The sequence below is a fragment of the Taurulus bubalis genome (assembly GCF_910589615.1).
Source record: "Taurulus bubalis genome assembly, chromosome: 5".
In the NCBI taxonomy this organism is placed as follows: Eukaryota; Metazoa; Chordata; class Actinopteri; order Perciformes; family Cottidae; genus Taurulus; species Taurulus bubalis.
The window spans coordinates 19,793,976-19,811,834 of record NC_136593.1 but is presented as its reverse complement, the minus strand read 5'-3'; the positions used below and the strand labels follow the sequence as shown (position 1 = coordinate 19,811,834).

The 17,859-nt window shown below is 41.5% G+C and overlaps 2 protein-coding genes across 2 annotated transcripts; both read left to right on the top strand.

Annotated features, from left to right (window-relative positions):
- Nucleotides 1-1,520: 1,520 nt before the first annotated feature.
- Nucleotides 1,521-7,242, top strand: LOC306737074 (N-acylethanolamine-hydrolyzing acid amidase-like; the record flags this gene model as incomplete). The annotated part of the gene is made up of 11 exons (XM_079218777.1): nt 1,521-1,693; nt 3,111-3,272; nt 3,413-3,536; nt 3,718-3,808; nt 3,986-4,071; nt 4,988-5,160; nt 5,274-5,336; nt 5,420-5,486; nt 5,612-5,640; nt 6,006-6,075; nt 6,180-7,242. 11 exons carry the CDS (start codon nt 1,521-1,523, stop codon nt 6,195-6,197), a joined length of 1,056 nt encoding a protein of 351 aa, XP_079074903.1. The 3' UTR covers nt 6,198-7,242.
- Nucleotides 7,243-9,734: 2,492 nt separating this feature from the next.
- Nucleotides 9,735-15,253, top strand: LOC306737284 (ADP-ribosylation factor-like protein 8B; the record flags this gene model as incomplete). The annotated part of the gene is made up of 7 exons (XM_079219002.1): nt 9,735-9,857; nt 11,295-11,375; nt 11,562-11,635; nt 11,926-12,019; nt 12,422-12,489; nt 13,166-13,236; nt 13,361-15,253. 7 exons carry the CDS (start codon nt 9,735-9,737, stop codon nt 13,408-13,410), a joined length of 561 nt encoding a protein of 186 aa, XP_079075128.1. The 3' UTR covers nt 13,411-15,253.
- Between the last annotated feature and the right edge of the window lie 2,606 nt (nt 15,254-17,859).

Here is a 17,859-nt window from a genome sequence, read left to right as displayed (position 1 = left end):
TTGGTAATGATGTCAGAGAAGATGGACTGCCAGTTCCAAATTATAATTGCAAAGTCTCTCTTTATAGATACCACAGTGAACCTGGAGATTAGTTTTCCGACACTCTCTTTTCTCTATTCTGACCAGCGTGGCATTTCTCCAAGGGGAACTTTTCTTACTCGAGACAACCTTCACCTTAGTGGGTGCAATGGCATCAATAAAATGTTTAACTTTAGAATTGAAGCCATCCACAAGCTCATTGATTGAGATGCAAGAGAGGGCTAGAACTTCTGAATAAATAGTTCACTGGTGTTTTCAGTGATGTAACGCTTTGTCACAACCTCGGTTTGGACATTTGTGTCCAGGGAGATTGCACTCTCAAAGAAAACACAGGAATGATCAGAGAGTGCAACATCAGTCGCAGCAACCTTGGAAATGTGCAGACCTTTGTTGATGATTAGGTCTAGAGTGTGCCCCTTATTGTGGGTGGAACCTGTTACATGCTGAGTCAGATCAGTTACCAAGGACACTACAGAGCTCTATAGACCCTCTGTCCTGGGGATTATCAACATGGATATAGATTATAGACAGCAGTTCAGTAAACTCATAAGAAGGTTGCACAGTATTGAGGTGGTCTGTAAATGTTGAGGAATAACACTTGAGTGGAATTCAGAGCCACATATTTAAAGGAAGTAAAATTACCAAAAGACATCTGCTTGCATTGAAGAGACTCATTAAATAAAATAGCAACTTCACCTCCTTTCTTATGCGCTCTTGTTTCACTCATGAAACTGAAGTTGAGAGGTGTTGATTCAATAAGAACAGCTGCACCCTGATCTTGGTCTAACCAAGTTTTGGTTAAAAATAAAAAATTCCGGTTTGTGCCTAACAAAATTAAATTATTGATCAAAAATGTTTTTCCTGACAGAGACCTAACATTTAATGAAGCTAAGTTTCTATAGGAAGCCAAAGTATTCAAACGTATTATTTCAAACAGCAATTTTTACAATTCCTCTATCCTTCTACCATAATTGAATCTGTTAATGGCACACCCTTAATTGTGCGGTTGTGAAAATTTGAGAAGCAAGTGCACAATATTTTCCGTTTCATCACTGCTTAAAATACATAGGTCATGTCAAAACCCACCTGAATGACACCTCATCTTTACAGGGAAATTGTGACCCATGTCGTGAAATCGTGAACAAATGTGTGAGGCAAAAAACCCCAAAAGTATCTTGTAAAAGTTCACACCAGTCCAAAGAGTTTGCTTGACCTCGACCAGCATTACAGTACTGCAATAACAAAGATGCAATAATATCCTACATTAAGAGTAGCCTACTTTTGATACTTTGGGTACAAAGTGTTGTTCTCAAGTATTTCTCTTAATCTATTTTATAATTTATTTGAATCATCATTATAAAGCCAAAACACATTGGTTGTTTTACGAGCCGTATATTGAACCAGCTCTTATTCTGAAAAACTCCGATCGGAAGTCACGTCTCAGTATCCCAGCCTGGCTCGGACGGACCGGACCAGTCGCGATGTTGATGCGGGCTGCGGCGCTGCTGCTCGGGCTCGCGGTCTCGTGCCGGCCGCAGGTCGTCCCCCCAACTGTGGTTGTCAACCTGGACGAAGCTCCAGAGGTGCGATGGGATCCTCTGGTGAAAGCCTTTGACATAGACTACCTGAGGAAAGCCGCCGCAGAGTTCATCGAGTAAGTGTTTCTCTTTATCTCCAGAAAGTAGGTTACGCATGACCATGTAGCGCTGTTGATCATTTGTTGTTGAAACTTTGTAATGAGTAACTCGGTGCATATAACTAGTGTATAACGTCACCGTTGTGTTGGCGTTTCATGAGTAGGCTTTTGAAAATAGGTTAATCAGTAATTATAAACATTCTTAGTTAACAGACAAAGCGTCAGAGCTAGGTAAACAAACAAACTAAAATATAAAAAATATATGATATATATTTTTTATATATAATGTAATATATATATACAGTTATATATACAGACACAATATCATTAAATATATATACATTTAAAATACAAATGGTGGAGTTGTTATAATGCCAACCATCTGAATTGTGTTGCTCCTACAGTGTTATTATGGTAAGGACGGCGTTATACAACTTTTTAGAACCTATGATTTATATAAGGGCTAGGACTGGGTAGTTGATTCTCCATTTTTAAAAAATCATCCACAACAGACGTCTCTACCCAATGTAAGTTTATGGGGAAATGTCTTTTTGGGCCCCATCACATGTTGGACCCAGAAATTATAATTCCACTGTTTGACCACCATGTGAAATCAGCTTCAAAGGCAGCTGTGTACCATTATGCACTAGGGTGAGTTCAGCTAAACTACATCTAACTACATCTAAGCAGCTAAAGTTGATAGAGGAACAGGCGTTTAGGAGTGGGGACACGGATTTGTATAAGAAGTAAAAAAAACAGGTTTAACAAGGCGGTGAGAGACGCTAAACGACTGTACTCTGAGAAACTGCAACACCAACTCTCAGCAAGTGACCAAGAGTTCTACGCTCGCTTTGAAAGACAAAGGGACAGTCCGGACCCCATCCACCAGGTACCCCTCCCCCAGCTCAGCAGCGGCCCATGCCACTCAACCACCACAACGACTCGCTATTCTCTATTCCAGTGGTCCTCTACCTTTCTTCAGTGACGTACCCCCTGGGAAATGTGTTTTCAGACAAGTACCTCCTAACCAGTGCAAAGCATTTTGTGTTGAAAAAAACTCATGTTCATGTTATTGCACTGTTTTTTTGTTTTTGTTTATTGTTATGCTCATTTCACCAAGTCCTTTTAGGTCTACCGTAATTGGCAATAATCAGTTCCGATTAATAATCTCACTGATTTGTGAATGTTTTCTTGAATATTTGCCCCTTTAATATCAGAAAATATCATATTAATATAAGTTTTTTAATAAGTTCTGTAATAATCAGGGGCTTAACCACAAACAGTTCCGAAAATAATTCTGGTAGAAAGCCTGTGTGTTAATATTAGCATTATGGCAGCATTGAATCATCAGTAAAACCAACTTCTGCACTGTTTTTGTTGTGTGTATCTTCCAGTGCGGACACAGAAATGTTTGTTCTTCTTTTGTTGTCGTCAGCTCTTCTGTTCCAAAATGGCTTCATCATGCAGTGACACCTCTGGTGAAGGATCTCGAAAAGTACATTCCTCAGCGGTATGCGGGAGAGATCCGTGGCTTGGCCTCACACATGGGAAGCGCTGCAGATGTCATAATTCTCAACTTTGCCTATGAAATATCTGCGTACGTATCATTTTAAACCTGATTACACAGATATAATAGAAACATGTGCACAAGGCGGAGGCTGACAATGCCTCACAAGTATGCTGGATTTAAACGTGAACGCCTTCTCATGCACGCAAACACACTTTGTGCATTCACAGATTTTGCACGAGCATCGTCGCTCAGGACAAGAAGGGGAACGTGTACCACGGCAGGAACCTTGATTATCCACACTCGGTTCTGAGGAATCTGACTATGGACGTAATATTCCTCAAGAATAAAAAGGTACAGTACACACAGCACTTCAAAACTATATAACTTCCTGAAGTTATATTAAACTTAAAAAAAAATCTAAATCCAGAATCCCCAATCGGTCAGTACATTTTAGCAGGTGCAAAATGAAAGTTCTTGCGTAGTGATGAGGTGATGCAATTATGTATGTGGTTTATTTGAAACGCCCAATCAGGTGGCGTACACTGGAACTTCTTTTGCTGGATACATTGGCCTGTGGACGGGACAGAGTGCGAACAAGTTTACGGTGTCTGGTGACCAGCGAGGTGAGAGCACACTTCTTTTCGGCAGTCAGGTTTTTCCAGAGATGTTTGCAATGTTCAGATTGTATTATTCCATTTTGTTTTCATATCTGTATGTGTGTGTGTGTGTGTGTGTGTGTGTGTGTGTGTGTGTGTGTGTGTGTGTGTGTGTGTGTTTGTGTGTGTGTTTGTGATCATCAGGCACTGAACGCTGGTGGAACTGGTGGAAGAACGTGGTGTCTGCGCTCATCCTTCGGAGATCCCCAGTCAGCTGGCTGGTGAGGGAGGTGAGTACAGTACTTTAGGGAAGTAAGAATGAGGAAGTTCACCGTACGAGGAACTGAAACTTTGACTAGGGCTGTGTCTGACATCACTAAATACTCACAACAGTGGACTATATAGGAAGTTTGACATTTTGTTGTGCTGTCTGAATGTGTTGTGAGAATTATTACACCCTATATAGTGGACTCAAAGTATCCCATAGGCATTGAGGAACATAGTAAACAACGATGGCCACACATTCACACCCACAGTGCATACCACTTTACTTCTTCCGTTTTTCAACCTTTCACAATAAAAGCCCTAGACATACAGTAAACGTTGCATCACCGTTATCCAAGGGGAACTTAAATTCACTCAAAGTGCCGACTCAACAATTAATTACAAAAATGCAGGTCAATATTTATTATGGATAGGTTACCAGCTGACGTTGATCCAGCATATTTTAATTCCCTGACAGCAATGATGTAATTAATGGCACAATAATAATAATATAATATTAATATTACATGTTTAAGTTAACATGGCAGACAAAGAATGATAAAAAATATATATTTCAAATAGTTTAAAAGTTATACAACATTGGGCAAAGAAGCAACAAATGAGAAAAAGCACAATAAGTAATATAAAATAGGTTGTATAATCATTAAAAGAAGTTAAGAATAAAAATGCAGGCCATAAAGCCTTTGAAAGCACACTTATAAAAAATATGCTTTTATTTTTTGATGCAAGTACTCTTGAAGTAGTTTTTTTATTTTGCAGATATATATATATATATATATATATATATATATATATATATATATATATATATATATATATATTGCTCCCCATATAGTCCTCTAAATAGTCTTCATAGTGAGTTGGGAGTAGTGAATGATTGAATGATTTTGGATACTGTCTATTTGTGTGTAACCTTTGCAGACACTGGAGGAAGCAGAGGACTTTCAGGACGCCGTGATGCGTCTCGCCAAGATTCCCATCATCACCGGAGTGTATTACATTGTGGGTGGGGCGCGAGCGGGGGAAGGGGTCGTCATCACCAGAGACCGAACGGGCCCCGCCGATATCTGGCCACTGGAACCCGTGAATGGAGGGTAGGAAAAACAAAAGACCTGGGGAGAGTCCGTTGTCTCAAAGTGTGCGTTGAACTCAAACTGCACAACCGAACCCGAAAATTAAAAAAATAACCTGTGCGTTCCCGTTTCAGATGGTACAGAGTGGAGACAAACTTTGACCACTGGCTCCCGCCGCCAGCCAGAGATCACCGGAGGTGAGTCATCTCACACGACGAGTACTGCCACGTTATCGTTGCCGTCGCTGTTATTATGCTCATGTTATGCTTTCATTTTGTAGAGACGCAGCCAACAAAGCACTCAACGCTACTGGCCAAGAAAACATCAACATGGAGACCCTCTATCAGGCAAGTTTGGACTAATAAATCAATACTTCAGGGAAACAAAGCACACATTCATAGATACTGAGGGATATTGCGTTCAGCACATTTTGAAAGTCTGGATTTCTAATCTAGTCTTTCTTGCCTTCCAGGTTCTGTCTCTGTATCCAGTGTGCAATGGGTAAGGAGCTCTTTATCTGCCCATTATGCTCACATTCTTTGTTTCAACGAATCACAAGACTGTTCTTGTCGCTGATATGGGTGAGCTGTGTGCATACCAGTTTCTTTTCCTCAGCAATAATGTCAAAAGGCCTTTGTTTGACACCAGGCTTCAGCGCATTGCACGTACCATATAGAACAGCAATAGCCAAGTTTCTGTGAAGATGTTGACAGTTTTATATTTTGGGCACGTTAATGATTATTATTTGCTTGTTTTTTTTCATAGTATTATTTTCAAGGAAGCATTCCAAAGGTTGTTGTAATAGTTTATTGCACATTGCATGACATGTGATGGTATCTATTGTCTTCTATGTTGATTATCCCCAGAGGGACTGTTTACACAACAATAATGAGTGCAGCAGCCCCCGAGAAGTACAACTCACTTATTAGGCCAGAGGTAATTGCATCTTTCACGACTACATCCTAAATGCATCTTTTTGTCTGTGTAATATATAATGATGTTTAAAGTGATGTCCCTCTCTCTCTCTCATCTCTTTCAAGGGCTGCCTACCGAACTGACGGGCCTCGAGCTGTCGACGCCGCACAGATCTTTGCTGCAGTGTCCTCTCGTGGTTACAAGTCGATTCCAGATCACGTGAATAGTCAACGATTAGAAGGGAATTGGATTGAAGCATCGTGAGGGTGAAAAGGCTTTTCTGCCGCCAATAAAAATTGCTTTGATAATTTTTTGTCGCCTTATAAAACCAGAATTTACATGTCAAGCTTAAATCAAAATTGTACTTGATTGCTACCATCTTGAGTCCGCTGAAGAAGTGTTGAGTGACACAAAAGATCTAACTGAGCCGAAAAAAACGGCACAAGTTGGAATAAACAAGGATGGAAAAGCCCTTCTGGTATGCAGGCCGGCGAGTAATTGTGCCTTTTCCGTTCTCTCAGTAAACCACTTCTCTGGGAAGCTTATTGGAGTGTTCTGACTGTCACTGTTTTCCCTTCTTTTATTGTGGTTCACATTTTTGTCTTTGTTTATCCAGCACAAATTTGTGATGGCCATTTGTTTTCCTGCTTCACTTGACTGGGCTATGGGCCAAATTAATCTCATGAGTTAGCTAGTTTAAATAACCAAAATGATACTGCAGGATATGCACAGATGACTTTCCTAAACAGTAAGTTACACCAATGAATTGTTAGCATACTCAATTGGGAAGTGGAAAGGAAAGTTACATTGCGCTGCTGTCCAAAACCACATTTACACACAATGTTTCAAATGTATGACACTGACAGAGAATAGTTTCCCAAAACATTTTTTTTGTGCAGGAAAAGTATTGGTATTGAAAGTAAGCATCGTAATTTCGGATGCTAAATGTGACTTCAAAAATCATAATGACTTGACCTCCAAAAGTAACATTCCACTTTCCGAAAGACCTGGAAATATTCTGGTGTACAGATGATTGTTGTTTAATTTTAAAACAAGTTTGCCGACAGGAGGAAAGATGTACTAATTCATAGTTTCTCCAGTAACGTAGGCCAACGTCTGATTTATGTTTTTTGTTGTTGACAATGAAGTTCTATTTTTTGACTTTCTTTTATTAAAATGTGTACATGGCGCTGTTGTGATTTATATGAATGTCTGCTGCATTGTCATAGTTGCACTCCATGCATGACCCAAAATTACACGCATTTATCAGCAACCCATTTCATAACAGGTGATAATAATGAACATGTTACTAATGTTACGTGTCGCCCTCTGTGATCTCCCGGCAGCCAGTGGGCGTCACCCAGTGAAAGTGGGCTTTAACCTCATTATTAAACAGTCTAATTTATTCAAGACATGGAATAAATAATAATAAAAAAAGCCACCATAGAACGAGCGTGTTCCAATAAGAGAAAAGTTTTGTCATATAGAGCCGTGGTTTGTCACGGTGCATTTATGAGGTTTTGTGGTTGTCAGCTCAAAGACTGATGTTGATGAGATATATCTGGAGTGGTAACATTTTATTAAATTAAACAAAAATAAATGATTGTGTTGCAGAGATTCTTTTGGTCTTTTTACTGCACATTATTTACTCCAGTATCTAAATTGGGCTCCAGACAGTAATATATATATATATATATATATATATATATATATATATATATATATATATATATATATATATATATATATATATATATATATATAAATAAAAAGTCTCTTTAGTTTTTCTTATACATACATACAGATATATACTTACATGTATGTATTACACGTATATACACACACACACACACACACACACACACATACACACACACACTATAATGTACCTCAATAACCTTAATAACACATCTTGCTAGTAATATTGGTGTATATATATTGCAACGTCTTATAGCAGCAGCCACACCATCAACATTCATTGCGTAATGTTCTAGTCTTGTACTTCTATTGGTGCAGGCTTCAAAGATATAGGATGGGAGGGAGAACATAACTTATGAGTGAAAGATTACGTCCTGGATGGTTCTTTGTCATTTGGGTATTTCTATGCTTTTTATGATCTCTATTCTGTGGTAGTTTGGTACACGGCTGGAATGGACAGCTAACAGAGGGGTTGGACTTGAAACTAAATGCTTTATCTGCCACATTGAAAGTTGCTTCACCTCAACCAACTCACAGTAAAACTCTGTTTTTACATTACAACCTGGGTTAAAAGGTGTAATCATGTAACAGGCACTGGCGACATTTGTTCCTGTATTGAGCACTTGGACTTGGACTTTAATACCTTTCACTTAAGAATTATACACCTGTTCTAGGTGTATAAACATCGAACAAAAACTTCATAAATTTGTGTTTGGGAGATTATTTCTCGGTTGTAACAATGCTTCTTGGCAATAACTTTGATAACGTTTGAAAGCTTTTTTGTAAGGAACATGCATTTGTGTGAGCAGCACAGCTGAGTATGTGGGTTGCGCCCATGAAAAATGTGCCACATCTTCTCTGCCAACATCTGATTCTGCAGTTGCTATTATTGTCTCTTGTTTGGTGGATTGGATGATTGAAGTCTATCAGTAACAAGGAAGAAACAAGACATAGGCAATTTTACAATGTATCCTTCACAAAGTCAGGAGCCTCAGTAGCGTGTGGAAGAACCATACACAGCCACAGCAGCCTGGCACCTCCTACTCATGCTGGTCACGGACAGTACGCCCAAGCTGATCAACAAGTGTTCAATTGGGTTGAGGTCAGGACTGCTGGAGGCCATTCCAGTCTCTTTACTCCCAGACTCTGCAGGTCTCTGATAAACCCGCTCTATGGGGGCGAGCGCTGACATCTTGGAGGATGGAGTTCGGTCCCAGACTGTGGAGCAATGGTATTGCTACTGGTTGCAGAATCTCATCTCGATACCTCTCTGCATTGACATTGCCTCCAATGAAGCACCTTTGGGGTACCGGAAGCTCAAAACAAGAGTCAATAGCAACAGCAGAATCAGCTGTTTGGCATTGGCAGAGAAGATTTGGCACATTTTTCATGGGCCCCACATAGCTACTCAGCTGTGCTGCTCATCACACAAATGCATGTTCCTCACAAATGGGGCACCGTTTAAAAGGGAAATAAACAGGCTTTCCAACGGTATACAATTTATTGCAAATAAGCATTGTTACATTAGAGAAATAATCTACCAAACACAAATTTACAAACTTTTTGTTCGATGTTTAGAGCTATGTGCTGTTTCCTTTAGCCTTTGACCAGTTTCTGTGTTGTCCTGTTGAACCCTTTTTTTCCCCCTTGGAAGTTTTCTGTCCAGAGACCTGATTCAGCTGCGAGCTTCTGAAAGAGCCCTTAAGGTCAGAAACGGTCCAAAAGCACAAACTCGTCGCCTCAGCAGCAATAAGGGACTGAATGTCACTCAAGTTCCTCTTCCATTGCGCGCGCGCTCCCGTGAGGCGCACGGACCTCTCGGCAGGCACGCGGCGCCTTCCTCCGCGCGCGGGGCCAGCAACGCTCGCCAGAGGATCACATGATATGACAAAGCAGCTCGCTACTTCCTGTCTGTGTAGACTGCTGCTCTCCAGCCAGTTCACGTCCAGACGACCACAGCGCGACCACCTCGTCAATCCAAGATGCTGGCCCTCATAAACAGGCTGCTGGACTGGTTCCGGTCCGTCTTCTGGAAAGAGGAGATGGAGCTCACGCTGGTGGGACTTCAGTACTCCGGGAAAACCACATTCGTCAATGTGATTGCGGTAAGAGCCGAAACGAGCCCTGTCAGTGTGGGCCCGGGCTGACGTTGCGACCCGGGGGAAGCTTTCTTTGAGCATGTTGCAAATGAAATGTATTCGCTGCACCTTTTAGTGCTATTTCCCCCCCACTGTGTGGCTAAAGCTCTGGTCACAGGCTCAGCCCGGTAGCCGTGTGGCTAGCCGGATGGACGGAGGTATGACTGTGCGTTTACTTATGAAACCGGTCATGTGAACAGAGTTGTCAGTGCTTTGCAATAGCTGCTGCTGTGTCAACATCGACGAGATGACAGCACGAGCTAACCTTGTAAACACGCCGTCACGTTTGTCATCTCGCGAGAGTGAATGGAAGCGAACGAGGCCTGGAGCCGGGATAGCTGCCAGCTATTTATACTTTTATAAATAGATTATAAATATGACTTGACTAGATATATAGCTAGATTTGCGAGAGATGTAATGTTGTATAATCAAATGTATTAAGGTAATTGGGTCGTGTTTAAGTTTACATAGAGCCAGCATTGTTAAAGGTAAAACATTTTGTTTATTTTCTTTTTTTTGACCACTTCGTTTCCACATCTAGTATGTGGGGTAAAAGGTTAGATTCTGACCTCCACTGTTTACATCTGTGTATCTAGGTGACGATTAAATTAATTCAGTTTATTTTGTATAGCCCAACATCACAAATTATAAATTTGCCTCGGAGGGCGTTGCAATCTGTACACATACGACATGCCTGTCCCGGGACACCACACTGTAGTCGTACCTCTCCTGGGTTCTTCTCAAGACCACAATTTGTTTGATTCTGAATCTGTTGTGCTCATGTCTGGGTATTTAGGTTGGAACCAAACTTCCCCCTCCTTCACTTTGTTGTGTATGGGCCATAGAACCAAAGTTATTGAAGCCATCTGGCATATTTGAATTTTTTTCAAGTAGAGTGACCCCCACTTTAAGGATAAATCCATTGCATGGTACGTTAAGCCGGTGGAATGTTAAGTTACAAAGCGCTGGCTGGTTGCAGAAAGCTCTGCTGGAAGCAAAGGCCTGCCGACGCGTAGATGCAATCATCTTCACAAAGATTCATGGAGTAAAAAGGACAACAAGCAGCGAAAAAGGACCCTTGTATTTAAGTGTTTTTTATTATCAAAGTGATTCACTTCAGCTAAGCTTCTTTATGTGACTTCTGAACACAAACAGAAACTACACAGTTCTAAATACACGTGGACAAGTAGTTTTCTTTATTTGGTGACACCGATGTAGAGTAGAGACACTGGCTTTGTACTAACTGTCGGTACACAAATGGTAGAAATGAAATGGCACCAAGATGGGGGAAAGAAACCAATTAGATGAATGTGAATATTTGTAAAGAAAAAAAAATCTAAAGCCCAATATTTCAGTTGCTAGTCGCAGTAATCCCTAACATGCCGCCTTTTTTGTCTCGTGCAGTCAGGCCAGTTCAGCGAAGACATGATTCCCACAGTCGGGTTCAACATGCGGAAAGTCACTAAAGGCAATGTGACGATAAAGGTAGGTAAATGAGCAAGTCAAGCTGGATGCTTTCACTGTTTCTATTTTAAACTATTTTAAGCTGTACGTGCTGCACTGTGGAGCGGTAATGGTGCAGTAATTGGTTTATAAAGGGAATAAAAATAGTACAGGGGCCTTTTGTCTCCCTTAAGACTGCATTTTTGATTCTGTGCTTTCTCTCCTTAGATATGGGACATCGGGGGTCAGCCACGCTTCAGAAGCATGTGGGAGCGCTACTGCCGAGGAGTCAATGCTATTGTGTAAGTTTGTGAACTCCGCCACGTACGGCAGGTGGCCTTTGTGACCCCACATTGCCTAAACCGAAACCTGAACGAACATCACACACACACACACACACACACACACACACACACACACACACACACACACACACACACACACACACTAATACTTTTTCATATAATTGTGTCGTTACACAATTCATGTTGTAAGAAGCTAAATATTAGATTTTCTGTTTCAGTGAAACAGGTATTTTAGTGGTACCAAACTAAGTAATCTTATTTATTTATCCCCCGCGCCCCCTTTGCAGTTACATGGTGGATGCAGCAGACGGAGAGAAGATAGAAGCTTCCAGAAATGAACTGCACAACCTTTTGGACAAACCACAGCTCCAAGGGATTCCCGTAAGAGGACACTTGTGGTGTTTAGCCCAAAAACTCATGATTTCTGAAAAGTTCTAGTGAGGCTGATCACAAGCGGGGATTAAACTCATAATTAGTAACTGATGGGTTGCAGTGACGCAGGCTTCATGGAACACTAAGTGGTCATTTGAGCCCGAGCCAGGATTAATTTTTTAATGATCAGTATCTAAGCTGACGGGCTAATTGATTAGACAGGGTTTGATGTGCTAAATTGGTAGGTGCTGTGACTTATTTTTTCCCCAACTATAAGGATTTTGTGTTGGGTGAAGCACATAGTTGAGAGAAATCCTTTAAATTGTCTGATCACACTGGGATAATGCTGACACATTGCTGTGCTGGTTATTGATCAGCCCTTTCTCTCATTTCTCCTCCCTCCCACTTCAGGTTCTAGTACTGGGCAACAAACGAGACCTACCCAACGCATTTGATGAGAAGCAGCTCATTGAAAAAATGTGAGGCACTCAAGACGACAGTATATTTATGTTGATACACAAACTCCATTGATAAATGTGTGTCAGGTGTAAGTATCCCTGTGGGGATGCTCAAGCGATATCAGGCATTTCCAATACATTATTAAGTTATACACCGCATGACCAAAATGACCTGTGGTAAATCTGAAATACTTAAATAGTTCATATTATGAAGAGCCTTCCCAGAAGAATGGAGGCTGTTGGAAGCAGCATATTCATTCCCGTAGCTTCGGAAAGGGGCTGCAGACTCCTGGCCATACCGGCCATTTATTGGATCAGTACAGGCTAGAATGAACCCAATCCAATGCTAATCCTGTCTTTTGTGCTGTCTATTGTATTTCGCCCAACTTCAGCTTGCTAGTATTGCAAAGCTGCTCTCCTTAAACACAGCTTACAATGCAAGTGTTTCACTGCATGTACAGTAAACATTAAGGAAAAGAGTTCAAAGGTGCTCTAAGTTTCTACCATGCTAACAAATCTGTTATCACCCCACTCCCACAAAATATTCACGTAGCAGCTTGTCATTTTAGATGATGCTGATCAGCGCTTTCGCTGGTTTAAATGTTTTCGCTGTTTAAAAAAAGTATATGTAATCCACTTAAACATAATTCTTTAATGTGTACTTAGTGGTTTCATGTTTCCTGCTTTCCTTTTCCAGGAATCTATCTGGCATCCAGGACCGAGAGATCTGCTGCTATTCCGTCTCCTGCAAAGAGAAAGACAATATAGGCAAGGAGCAGATCCGCGTTTCAATGATTCAACATGAATTAACTGCACATATACAAATGTTTCGTGATATGTGTGCCTGCTGAGCTCATGGGAAAAAAATGCCGTACTATCCCTCCCTCTGCAGATATCACGCTGCAGTGGCTCATCCAGCATTCAAAGTCACGGAGAAGCTGAAGATGAGGCCCCCCCCCCTCCCTCCACCTCAGTCGCAGCTCCGGCCTCAGCCCGCTAATGGTCACTGGACCTCGACAGCCATCCCTTCCTCTGCCTCTGTGAAGTATTCCAGCTATCTGCTCACTACCGTCACCACCCGCACCACCCAGTACACTACCATAAAGGTGTAGCTCCATGTACAGCACTACCGCCAAACCCGACTATCCGGAGTCTTGAAGAGTTGTTTCAGAACTTTGTTGAAGGTGGATCGTCCATACTCGTCATGCCTTACCGGGTCCTTACGAACATGATCTGTATCTGACTTTTTCTTCTTTAAAAAAAAAAAAAAAAAAGGTTTCTGTTCCCTTCGACACCAGAATCTAATGATGTTACAGTGTGCCGTCTCCCAGCTACAGTGGGACGGACCTCCTCCGAATCCTAAATGTAGACATCTGTTCTGTTGCTCCTCAACATTTGATGTTTACGTGACGAGGTTCCGATTGTATAATTTTTTTTTTCTTCTTTTTTTAAACAGTTATTTGCTAAATGACGACGGTAGCTTCTGCTTATATCGTAAATTCCTGATAAGATCGTTGCAATGTATCTTTTTAAAATGTTGCTGGCGTGTGAAAGTATCCATTTTATTAAGTGACTTAAGTCAAAGTTTACACATAGTGAAACGATGAATAGAAGGTAAGACTGTGAGCTTAAAGTGCCTTCGACTAAGGGAGCGTTCCAATCAGACGGTTTTTGCCCAATGCCACTTTGAACCCACTATCAATGAACACGTGGTCCAGACGCAGCATAAATCCCCGGATCACACTCGACACGCCCCTCATCCAACAATCTCCTTTTATGTTTTGTAATCTCACAAACGCATTACGATGTCTGGGGGGGGCGACGGTACTGCACTAACAATGCAAACGATGACGTAATGGACGATGCGATGTGAAGTGAGAAAAATGTTACAGTTGTTTTGTCAGTTGATGGGTTTATCGAATGCTGCTTCACTTGCAGCCTGCGACACTTTAATGTAGCTCGAAACTCTTTCTTGCAGTTCTCAGGTTGTTGACGGACTTTTAAGAAAATGATCAGAACACAGTGATGGGTGTACCCCGAAAGTATCTGTTTTGATAATCCCTAATTTGTTCGGGCTGGATAACAGAACGCCAGTGTTGGTCATGATGACGGAGCTTCCGGAGAACAGAAGACAATCCATTCGTTCAAAGTTCGATTCGTTCGAGTCGGATGCTCAATGTCATAAATGCCTTGCCAGTTGCCACGCCCCTTGCCTGACTCCTGATGTTTTTAATGTAGAAGCCTCAGCAGCCCGAGGACGACGCAGTCTCCTCAGAAGGCCATTTATCGATTTGCCATGTAATTTCCTTTCAGGTGCAAGACTTATTCCTCACAGTATCGCTGTATGTTAATCTGCTCCATGCTTGGTCTTGATCAATTTAAGCATTGTTTTTGTTGCTGATAACTGCTATAATGCTCTACATGGCTTCTGCATTTCACTGTAATTGTTATTCTACAAATTCATCTCGCACACAATTTTCCGTGTCTGATTGTATTTATCGTTCGGACCCCAGCGGCAGTGAGGAGCTTTAAAATGTGGGTGACTGTGTGGGTAATTTGGTGGGAAAGCTTTTGTTACTTGTGTAATAATATAATATGGCCTAATAATATAATATAGCCTATTTGCAATTTGTATGTGCATGTGCTGAACTTATTCACATTCAATTGCAGACTTTGTAAATAAGATTTAGCATTTTTATTCCAACAAATTCTCCTGTAGATGTCATGCATTTTTTTTCTCTTTCCACTTGTAATTGCTAATAAATTTTGTTTTATTTTTAAGGTTTTCAAGTGTGGCATCCAGTGGTCAATGTAGATAGTCACCGCTAGGTGGAAGCAGAGGACTTTGGAAGGATAATAGTAAAGAACGGGCCCTTTAAAGTCTCTGCAGACTGAAAACTCTGCAGCTTAACTTGAAGTTCTCTTTTGGTGCATCACAAACCTGCTTTTTTATTTTTTCAGGACTTTTAGAGCGGCAATGAGTGATTCCAGCTCAGTTTTAACCTTCTGTTTCACCGATTCTTGCCTTGAAACTTCCCAGCTCCTTCAACCACAAAGTATGGAAGAGAAGGTGCTCAGCCTGATGCCACAGTTCCCTCGACTTGTTTTCTATATGCAAGTGCTCCCTTTTTTTATGGATGGATTTGGTTCTGTGATAACCATTAAGCAGCTATTGTTACTAACAGATCCCATAATGGATGATTAACACCTCCTCAGTGTTTCTTGCCAGAAACCCCCCCACCAAAAATACTTTTATGCATAGAAATCTAACACTGTGCTAAGCAGAACGTTAAGATGGGCGCGGGGAGTGTGTCACAGACTAGGGGGCAATAAAGCAAGCCGTGTTCTCACAGCTGGAGCTTGCACCGAGCCGTCGGAGAGAGGAGGCCTGTGCTGTTGAAGCAAGAACACCTTAATTAATCTTATTTCTTAAACGCAGTTTTTTTTAATGAACAGCTGCTGCCATTCATTGTATGCTAGCAGTAGTTAGAATGTGTGGACAGATCTAGGTGTTATCTGATGAATTCCATGGATCAGTTGAGACAAGTGTGTGTGTGTGTGTGTGTGTGTGTGTGTGTGTGTGTGTGTGTGTGTGTGTGTGTGTGTGTGTGTGTGTGTGTGTGTGTCCACATGGGAATTTCATATTCGTATGTATGTGTGTGGTTTACATTTGCAACGACCGCAGGGGATTAAGTGGTGGTTACAAACCTGCCACAAGGATTTATGTGAGGAGGTCACAGAGAAGACCCAAAGGCGTGACATACTATTAATGTAGTTACACTCCATTACATACCAATGGGCTCATTAGGGAATCCAACATGTTTTGCACCTACCACCTGTCACAACTGGGCCGTTTCTTAAGTGTCCAAACGCGTTGGTCAGTCCCGTGAATGACCGCTCATCGCCAGAATTCCAAGGTCTGCTGTAAATTAGTACTATGGAATATTTGTCCAGACATGATTCACTCCCACATAGCTCACACTTAAGAATTGCGACAACCCGTGGCTTCGTAAATCCGCTCTAAAACATTGATGGACGCTTAAATTGTGAGCCTGGAACTCAGTTTGAGTTCAAGTCTGAACTTACTCTGCTTTAATATTCAACTTTTTTGTCATTTTTTTTCTCTGTTTGACATCACAAGCATCATTCAGCTTCATGTCATGTGAACGCCTGCCTGTCTAATGCACATAAACGCTCTGTGATTGAAGCTGCTGTCGCTTACTTGGGCTGATTCACTCCCGTCTTGCCAGCAAAAGTCCCTGGGAAATCTCACTCAGCATTCGGTGTGGGAAGCCTGTGCTTTTACTTTTGCTCAATCATCCGACAGCGCTGGAACGGGCGAACACACAACACCTCGTTTATGCGGCCTCGTAATCATTTCTTCTACACATCCTGCGCAGATATATGTGTCACCTTGTTATCTGTGTAAGTCACCGGGAGGTTTTTCTTTTTACAGTGAGAAAATGTTCACCGTCTGTCCAATCAAAGATTGTATAACGTTGCATGTGTGCGTGTTTGTGTGTGCATGTGGGTTTATTTAGCATGCACATTAGTAACTACTGTGCTATCCCCATTAAGGCAACCCTGCTTCCTTCCTCTGCCCTCCTTTTCCCTGTGCCATTATAAACAGTTTTTATATCTTCCAGCAGGCCCGTGGTATTTAGTCCTCTTCCAGCATTTAAACTTTAAAGATCATAATGTTTATGATATACAGCATTTACAGGGCACCCACGGAGCATCTCACTAAACCGATCAAGCTGCCAACGTTTGGTTCTCAAGGTGAAGGTCGTGTTTGATATACGGCACCTGTATCAGAAGGAGTTTTGAACGGCAAGATATTAAATCTAAAATTCAGCAGAGAATTACAAAGCGGACGCAGCCTGACTTGGTGGAATATAAAATGTAGTGTGTGTGCGGCATGAAAAAAGGCATGACTTCACATTGGCCCAGGCAGTCGGTAGTTTTCTCACCGTTGTTTGCCAGTAAGTCGTCTTTGTTCTGACAGCGATGACATCAGAGCACCGCTGTCTTTCGCTGAGCTAACTGTTTGGTGGGATGTCCCAGGATCTTAAAGCCTCTTTTTTATGAGACGTAAATAGGTTGTTCCAAAGTTGTTAAAGTATAGTTTTGGGGATTAGAGGGTTGAAGCTTTAGCATTGACATGCATCTGCAAGCACTTCATCCAGGTCCCAGTGTGGACCATAATTTGCTAATCACCATGTGTGGAATGTCACATGATTCATACAGAGCTGCATGGCACATATCACCATCCCTTTCTGCTCTGCACCCTGTAAAAGACAGATGGTGACATGCACACACACCCTGGAACAGCCCAGCTTAATAAGACTCCATAGACAAATACATTCCTCAATTTAGTTGCTTAACCCCGTC